Genomic DNA, 9,449 nt, shown 5'->3' on the forward strand with positions numbered 1-9,449 from the left:
TCAACTTTTGGGGCCTGGGCGTGTAATTCCATATTAATCTTCTCCCCCATGATTTATACTGGTGGGTCTCGGGCGAGGCCGTGAATTCAAGTCTGGTGTCCACTTGTCTCTTTTTTTCTCAGTTGCCTTGATTTAAAAAGGAAACTTTACTTCGTACCTGCCTTGTCGGAAATCGACCGCTGCGACGCGCGCGCGGAATAGCATCACCCGCTTGTTTAAGACCATAAAGAGCTTTATGAAGTTTGTAGACATGATTAGGTTTCTTTGGATTAACAAAGCCGGGAGGTTGTTTAACATAAACTTCCTCCTCAATTTCTCCATTTAGAAAAACACTCTTAATGTACATTTGGTATAAATTAATATCATGGTGATTGGAATAAGCAAGTAAAATGCGAATAGACTCGAATCTAGCAACGGGGGCATATATCTCACCATAGTCAATACCTTCAACTTGAGTGTAGCCTTGAGCGATGAGACGGGCCTTGTTGCGTACAATTTGTCCATCTTCATCTTGCTTATTCTGAAACACCCATTTGGTTCCAATGACATTATGATCGTCGTTGGGCTTTTCTACTAATGTCCACACTTGATTCCTCTCGAAGTTGTGTAGCTCTTCGTGCATAGCATTTATCCAATCCGGATCTTCAAGAGCTTCTTCTACCTTCATAGGTTCAACACTAGAAATGAATGAGTAGTGTTCACAAAAGTTAGCCAAACGAGTTTTAGAGCGAGTGATTCTCCCGGTTTGAATGTCATCGAAGATTTGTTCGACGGGATGATCTCTTGTGACTCTTGCTCGAACTCATGAGAGCTTTTGCTTGGGGGGGCATCCTCATCATCTTCTTTTTCTTCATTGTTGGTGACATTGTCGTTCTCTTTTGGAGGTGGAGAAGGAGGTCGAGGGGGTTCATCTTGTTGTACTTCCTCATTTCCTCCATCTTGACATGTTCCGCTTGTGGGTGCCTCCAAGTCAACTTGTGGTTCACCTTGATGTGAAGTTGATGCTTCCACTTGAATGGACAAAGTACTCTCCTTCACCTCCTTTGGGCGAATTTTGCCAATGGACAAATCTTGGATTGCTTCCGATGGATCTTTGTCTCCTACATCAATTGACAATTGCTCTACTTGCGAGCCGTTAGATTCATCAAACTTCACATCTACTATCTCTTCAAACTTTCGGGTGAAATTGTTGTAGACACAGTAAGTGTGAGAGTTTGAGCTAACCACAAGTAGGAAACCTTCATGAGATTTAGGAGCAAATTTCGAGCGATGATGCTTATCAAGAATGTAGCATTTTGAGCCAAATACTCGAAAGTATCCAACTTGGGGTTTATTACCGGTGAGTAGCTCATATGCCATTTTACCGAGAAGCTTGTGAAGATATAGTTGATTCATAGCATGACAAGCTGTCTCAACCGCTTTCGCCCAAAAGTGTCTTGGCGTCTTGTATTCATCAAGCATCATTCTCGCCATCTCGATAAGTGTCCGGTTCTTCCTCTGAACAACTCCATTTTGTTGAGGTGTGTATGTAGCTGAGAACTCATGTGAAATCCCCTCTTCATCAAGAAAGGTATCCACATTGGAGTTCTTGAACTCCGTTCCATTATCACTTCGAACCTTCTTGATCTTCACTTCAAATTGGTTTTGGGCCTTCTTGGCGAAGTTCTTGAAGATCTTTTGGACCTGCGATTTGTCATTGAGAAAGAACACCCACGTAAATCTTGAAAAGTCGTCAACAATGGCCAAACCGAACGAGTTACCACTGAGACTCTTGTAGGCGTTGGGACCGAAAAGATCCATATGAAGTAGCTCAAGCGGTCTTCTCATGGTCATGATGTTCTTCACGGGACGACTTCCTCCAACCTGTTTTCCTGCTTGACAAGCACTGCAAAGTCTATCCTTGTCAAATATGACATCTTTAACACCAAGGATATGATCACCTTTAATAAGCTTATCAAGATTTCGCATGCCCACATGACCTAACCTTCTATGCCATAACCATCCTTTAGAAGATTTAGCAATTAAGAAAGTACGAGACTCTTAATGAAATCGACAATGTATAGATCACCTCTATGAATACCGGCAAAGACCATATTATCTCTACAAAACACTTAGCAATCTACTTCGGTAAATAGAACATTGAAACCAAAGTCGGCTAGTCTAGATACGAAAAAGGAGATTGTAACCAAGAGATTCAACAAGCATAACATTTTGGATAGAGCTATCATTGGAAATGGCCACCTTACCGAGGCCAAGTACCTTACCCTTGGAGTTATCTCCAAAAGTTACATACTTGTGTGAGCTGTCATTTTTAGCAAGCTTATTCTCTGGTCATATGAGCAGTACATCCACTATCGAGAATCCATTCTTTCCCTCTGGCCATGTAGTCCCGAAAGTTGGCCATGAGACTAAGATTTCACATAGTCTCCTCAAAGTCAATGTCACTATCTTCATCTTCATCATAATAGCCATGCTCAATATCATCATCATGCGTGTGATCATTACCTAGAGCAAGTGATTCATTAGATTTATGACCATGGCAATGTGCAAGTTTATGAATTCTAATTGTCTATGAAATGATGTTACTAATGACTCCAACATTTCCTTTGGCACACATAAGATCACAAAGCTTAAATAGACATTCATCAAACTTGGGATCACTAAGCTTCATTTCATGAAAAGCAATAGACTTTTGAAGAATCTCATCTAGATTTTTCAGGGAATAATTCGGAAAGCATTCCTCAAGATAACTCCATATAGTATATGTGCATTCAAAAGTAGGCAAGCACACAGGCAAATTTCTAGGAAAACTCTAATGATAAGATCAATAGTTCTAAGATTGCAAACCATGTCAAGATATTCATCGGGGGTAGGATGCAAATGATCAATAGGAGGCACATAAGGACTAGTAATATACTTGTTCAAATCATATTCATTGAAAATCTCAAGCATCTCATTCTTCCAAGAACTACAGAACTCCCCATCAAGCATAGGTACTCTACGTCTAATACTCCCGATCGTAACTCATCCATCTTCCTCCAATGGTGATTAAATCAAGGAGACCAAAGCTCTGATACCGATCGAGAAGAGGGGTCTAGAGGGGGGGGGGTGATTAGACCCTTAACAAGCAAAAGTGTCAGTTTTTAAATTGTTCAAGTTAAGGTTGAGTTTTAACACAAGTTAAAGCATTCACAATACTCCCTTCGTTCCAAAATAGATGACTCGACTTTGTACTAACTTAAGTTAGTACAAAGTCGAGTCATCTATTTTGGAACGGGTGGAGTACATTTCAAGTAAGCATGACAAGAGTATATGCAGCAAAAAGAGTAAATCATGCAAGTTGCTAGAAAGTAAAGGGATGGGATCGGAGTTTGCAAACGCAATGGAGACACGGAGATTTTTGGCGCGGTTCCGATAGGTGGTGCTATCTTACGTCCACGTTGATGGAGACTTCAACCCACGAAGGGTAATGGCTGTGCGAGTCCACGGAGGGCTCCGCCCATGAAGGGTCCATGAAGAAGCAACCTTGTCTATCCCACCATGGCCATCGACCACGAAGGACTTGCCTCACTCGGGTAGATCTTCACGAAGTAGGCGATCTCCTTGCCCTTACAAACTTCTTGGTTCAACTCCACATCTTGACGGAGGCTCCCAAGCGACACCTAACCAATCTAGGAGACACCACTCTCCAAAAGGTACTAGACGGTGTGTTGATGATGAACTCCTTGCTCTTGTGCTTCAAATAATAGTCTCCCCAACCCTCAACTCTCTCTCTCTCTCTCAGATTTGGCTATGGTAGAAACATGATTTGAGTGGAAAGCAATTTGGGGAAGGTTAGAAATCAAGATTCTTGTGGTAGGATTGGAATGTCTTGATCTCAACACACGAGTGGGTGGTTCTCTCTCAGAAAGTGTATGGTGGAAGTGTAGGCACGTTATGATGGCTCTCTCACAAATGGAGAAGGGGATGGGGGGGGGGGTATATATAGCCTCCACACAAAATCCAACTGTTACACACATTTGACTCATCTCGGTGGGTCCAAATGGTTAAACTCGGTGGCACCGATTTGTTCAAAAATGTGAACGTTAGGAATCTCGGTGGGACCTATGTGCTAGGGCTTAGGGCAAACATCATCTCGGTGGCGCCGATTGCATCAACTCGGTGAGACCAAAGTGAAGCAATAAGACAACAAAGAATCTGTCAAGCCAACTCGGTGAGACCGAAATAAATGCAACAAGTCACAGAGTGTTGGCAAGGCCATCTCGGTGAGACTGAGACCCGTATCGGTGAGACCGAACTGCTAGGGTTTTTGGCTATGGCTATGTCATATGAACTCGATGGCTCCGAATAGAAAGAGTCGGTGGGGCCGAGTTGGAGTTTAGGGTTTTGACATATTTGGATGAAAAAGTGACTAATGGTTTTGGAGCAATATCACTAAGCATTTGAGCAAGCAAGCCATTAAGCAACACCTCATCCCATTTTAATAGTATTGGCTTTTCTATGGACTCAATGTGATCTTGGATCATTGAAATAAAGATGAAGAGTCTTGACCTTTTGCCAATATTTATCCTTAGCATTTTGAAGGGGTTCCACATCCTCTTGTCCTTGCCATGACATTGTCGAAATTATCTGAAACATACTAGATAAAACCATTAGTCCAACAAGGGATATGTTGACATTAATTACCAAAATCACCCAGGGAGCACTTGTGCTTTCATGCATTCATCAGGGCCCCCAAATTTGGTCTTTCAAACAAATGGGGATTAAGTGCAACATGAAGCACAAACATATCCAGAGATATGCCCTCTAAGTTCAACCTCCCAGAAATAGTGTTTGCAAGGAAGGTCATGAAGTAGAGAATGGTGGATCACCGTCTACATCTGCCACGAGGACTCTTCGCCCGTCGCGGCAGCCTTAGCGGGAAGGGGCTTCTACTCCTCGGCATCCGAGGAGATGGGCTCTGGCTTCATGTTGGAGGGAGCGGTCAATGCCAATGGGCCTGGGTAACGCAGTCGGCGGCGCCAGGAGCCTCTTCTTCGGCTCTACGACTGCCCACTCCTGGCAATTAATTTGGCGCAGTTGGGCACCTCTCAACATCAAATTATTCCTTTGGCTGGCATCGCAAAATCGTTGCTGGACCGCCGATCGTCTCGGTCGGAGAGGCATGCAGCACAACCCGGTTTGCGGCCTTTGTTCGCAGGAGGATGAAACTCTACACCACATCCTCGTGGGTTGTACATTCTCTCGCATCACCTGGCACGAGGCGCTCTCCTGGTGTCGTCTTCCTGTGCTACCACCCGATGGCACGACGCCTTTTTTCTCCTGGTGGTCCGATGCCGCTTCTGCCACCCCAGCTGCCTTCGCAAGGGTTTTGCTTCCCTCGCCATCATCATAGCCTGGGCTATCTGGAAGCAAAGGAACGCAATCATCTTCGACAATGCGCAGCCCTCCCATGGCCAGCTACTCACGAGCATCAAGGACGAGGCCCGGCGTTGGGGACTAGCCGGAGCTGTAGGATTAGCATCGATCATCCCTGTAACCTGACCCTGTATTCTTGGGCTGAGCAACCCTTTCTTCTCCTGCTCCTCTGTAGCCCCCTCAACGCCTTCTAGTGTACGTTGATTGGGGCTGCACCCCCTGTACTCTCTTCTACCTATCAATGGAAAGATACGCCCTTGAGCGTATTCGCGAAAAAAGCTCCCTCCGGATCCGGAGGGGCGTGCGGAGAATCAGTTTGAACCGTCAGACTTGACGATCACGGCACCCGAAGCTGGAGGTTCGCGGATTTGTGGAGAGGAGAAGCGGCGGTGTAATGTTTTAGGGTTTGCGTCCGCGGGCGGTCGACTTAAATAGCCGGGGCAGGTGAACCAGCTTTGCTTCAGTGCGGGCAACCACTGGAGTAGGCTATTCGGTCGCTGCACCGGCATGAATGCGACATGGCAAGTAGAGTCAGGGTTCTGGAGCGAAGGAATGATTTCTTGACATGGGCCCACATTGTGGGAAGCTATATCAAGACCACCGCAAACTTTTTTTTATTGAATAATTTTGATGAGTGCTTTTGTATTTGTATTAGAAAGATGGAAAATTGCGAACCAACATGTGGTTGGATGGTTAGAGGGACAGTGATATCCCCAGCCCACCAGGGTTCAAGTCCTGATGCTCGCATTATTCCTAGATTTATTTCAGAATTTCCGGCGATGCGCTTTCAGTGGAAGGAGACGTTCCCGTCGACGACGAGGTGCCTACGGTGACTTCGTAAATTTCAAGATGACATGCCGGCTCAGTCTCTCGGAGGTGCTCGTAGGGATAGGGTGTGCGTGTGTGTGTTCATAGGGATGAGTGTATGCGCGTATGTATGAGCGCTTGCGTCTGTACTGATGTTAAAAAAAAAGAAAGATGGAAAATTCCCTAAAAAAAAGATGAAAAAAAAAATGTCTGGACTGTGCGATGCCGTACATCTGGGAGCGATTTGGCGATCCGCGTCGCCTTATTATGGCGTGATGGTTCCATAAACAGCAAACATCCTACTCGATACTCGATAGCTCTCAGATCCCCCGCCCCCACCTCTACCCCTACCCTCAGCAACGCGGAGGCGACCTCGCGATGCCGCCGCCGCCGCCGCACCCAAACGGGGGCAAAGTAACGCCGAACCTGGCCATGGACGCCGAGGGCACGCGCCTGCTTAACCTCACCGTCCTGCAGCGCCTCGACCCCGCCGTCGAAGACATCCTCATCACCGCAGCGCACGTCACGCTCTACGACTTCAACATCGACCTGAACCAGTGGGTGCGGGCTCCTCTCCCATCCGATGCCTTTGCTGCACTCGACCACGATCCGATCCGATCTAATTTTTTTTCTGTTTCGTGCAGAGCCGGAAGGACGTGGAGGGATCGCTCTTCGTGGTGAAGAGGTGAGGCAGATTGGGGAAAACGTGTTTTGGGTTTATATGTGGGTTTTGTGCGGTGTAGCAGCTAATTGTATCAGGATTGTGTTGGATTGCGTGTAGGAACTCACAGCCGAGGTTCCAGTTCATCGTCATGAACAGGCGCAATACGGGTACGTGCATCTTTGATCTAAGTTGGTTTGTTGATCTCTCGTAGTACACCGGGTCCTTTAAGTAGGATAGAGACCACGATGGAACATTCTTTTGTGGCAGTGGTCCCTAAATCCTAAGATTGACTTGTGTTAAGTAGATTAGATCATTATTGATGGAGTAATGCAGTAGTTACATGAAAATTACTTGGTTATAGTACGTTGGTTGCTTCAAACCAATTTGGGCCCTGAAAAATTTCATTTTTTTATCGTCGATGCTGAGGCACATTGAAAAACCAATAATTGGTTTTTATGACACTGCTTTTATTCAGCCTAATAGTTAACTCTTCAGTGATATGGTTACAAGGGATCTGAGATGATCTCAGAGTTGCCAAAAAAGAAAGAAGATCTTAGAAAATTAAGGATCTTGCAGTAGCTCTATGGCTGCATACAAGTCTGACGGGGCCTGTAGCACTAGTTCTTGGTCAATGGATCCACTGGAGAAATCCGATAGATATCAAGATAGCATCGATCTAAATTCTTATGTTTCAGATTTAGTATAGAGAAAAGCTGTGAACTGTCACATACACACAAAACAGATGCCCATGTGAACACACTGTGAACAAGGTTCGTCAGTCACGTCTTATGAGTAGCCGAAATTTTGGGGATTTAGCGTTCTGTTTCTCACTGTAGTAAGATTGGTGCGTTCATGTTTTTTTTTAAACGAGGCAAAAGATTTGCCATTTTCATTGAGAAGAAGAGAGTTGCCCGGTTAATTGGAGGAAAACCGGGCGAAAACCTAGATACAACCCCACACGGGGCACACATGGACAACCTGGCCACAAGCGCCAATCAGTCGACTGAAGCATCGAGAACATGGCAGCTCCGATTTTGAAGAAAAGCTTCACAGGAGAAAGTTGCAAGCCTCGCGTCGACCTAGCTCAGTGCACACCCGAAGAGCACCATCCGCTGGAAACCCCCCTCATGGAGTCATCGTTGCCACACTGGCGCCGCCGCCCGCAGCTCCGTGCGTTCATGATTTGTATTTTACATAAGGTTGTTAGAGTGTAGTCATAGACTGACAACTGCTAAGATTGTGTAGATGCTAAATTTTTCTATGGTATACAGTAAAATGATTGGCCCATGATAAGATTGTGTTATATATTTGACAGATAATCTCGTGGAGGATTTGTTGAGTGATTTTGAATATGAACTCCAGCCTCCATATTTGTTGTATCGGAATGCCACACAGGAAGTAAATGGCATTTGGTTTTATAACCAACAGGAGTGCGAAGCTGTTGCTAGTTTGTTTGGAAGGTAAAGTTTGTCTACCCCCACCCCCCTCTTCTCGGTTCAGTGGTTTTTTTCTTTTTCTTTTTATAAGTGTGTAGTCAGTGTACCCGATGACCTGACTTTTGATATCTTCGGTACTACTATATTTAGTAGTGTTCAGATTACGTACTTGCACACAATGTACTCCCTCTGTAAACTAATATAAGATCTGTTAGATCACTACTGTAAAAACACCAAATATATATTGTAAAAAGTAGTAAAAGTTCTCTTTTTTAAGATCATGCAAACATTAAAAAATGACATCTTTAGGAAACCAGAGAAAGAATTGGATTTCGGAAGTTATGTTTACTCTGTTTGAACTGCTGAATATTTAGCTGAAACTGCTGAATATTTGAACTTCCTAACTGAGAACTGTCGAATACTCTATTTGCATTTAGGCATTGAACTGCTTAAGTAGTCCTTAGAGTATGGGGTCATTTGAACTATTTGTTGTCTTGGTACACATTTCCCAATTTCTAAATCAGTACTCCCTCTGTAAACTAACGTAAGACTGTTTAGATCACTTAGTGATCTAAACGATCTATATTAGTTTGCGGAGGGAGTAGTTGCAATAAATGATTATGTCCTATCGGCAGGAATTAGTACACAATGTAGCTGTGGTTTGCTGCTATTCATTTTGCAGTAAGAAATTTTGTTTCAATCCTTTTTGGGCAGGATACTGAATGCTTACGCGAAAGTGCCCCCAAAGCCGAAAGTGCCATCTATAAAAAGGTTGTCTCCTATACCTGTGAACGTTTAACTTGTTTCATCTCTTGAATACATTTGTCCAATTTTATTGTACTCGGAGCTTTGTTTTGAGTTCTGTATTAAATGTACTTCTGCTGAATCATTTTGGTGTGTGACAGTGAGTTTGAGGAATTAGAGGCTGTTCCTACATCCTCTGCCATAGATGGTCCCCTTGATGGTCCATCATCTACCGCTGTAGTTTCTGATACCCCTGATGAATCGTTTGCCAGTTATTTTAGTGTAAGTTTTCTCTGAACTTTATCATTGTTTCATTCTAATTTGTTTTTCACATTGTTCATGAGATGATACATATTTGCAATAGTTTGGTCATCGTTGGG

The 9,449-nt window shown here is 44.2% G+C and overlaps 1 protein-coding gene across 1 annotated transcript in view; it reads left to right on the forward strand.

Moving 5' to 3' along the window:
• The first annotated feature begins 6,533 nt into the window (after positions 1-6,533).
• LOC119308220 (mRNA-decapping enzyme-like protein) overlaps positions 6,534-9,449 on the forward strand; it is a 4,517-nt gene continuing 1,601 nt past the window's right edge. Inside the window, exons 1-6 of the mRNA XM_037584340.1 lie at positions 6,534-6,786; positions 6,870-6,910; positions 7,007-7,056; positions 8,205-8,349; positions 9,040-9,096; positions 9,231-9,351. Of these exons, the coding sequence (XP_037440237.1) occupies positions 6,604-6,786; positions 6,870-6,910; positions 7,007-7,056; positions 8,205-8,349; positions 9,040-9,096; positions 9,231-9,351 (597 nt within the window). The 5' untranslated portion in view covers positions 6,534-6,603. The remainder of the gene's footprint in view (positions 6,787-6,869; positions 6,911-7,006; positions 7,057-8,204; positions 8,350-9,039; positions 9,097-9,230; positions 9,352-9,449) is intronic.

The sequence above is a fragment of the Triticum dicoccoides genome, chromosome 5B (assembly GCF_002162155.2).
Source record: "Triticum dicoccoides isolate Atlit2015 ecotype Zavitan chromosome 5B, WEW_v2.0, whole genome shotgun sequence".
In the NCBI taxonomy this organism is placed as follows: Eukaryota; Viridiplantae; Streptophyta; class Magnoliopsida; order Poales; family Poaceae; genus Triticum; species Triticum dicoccoides.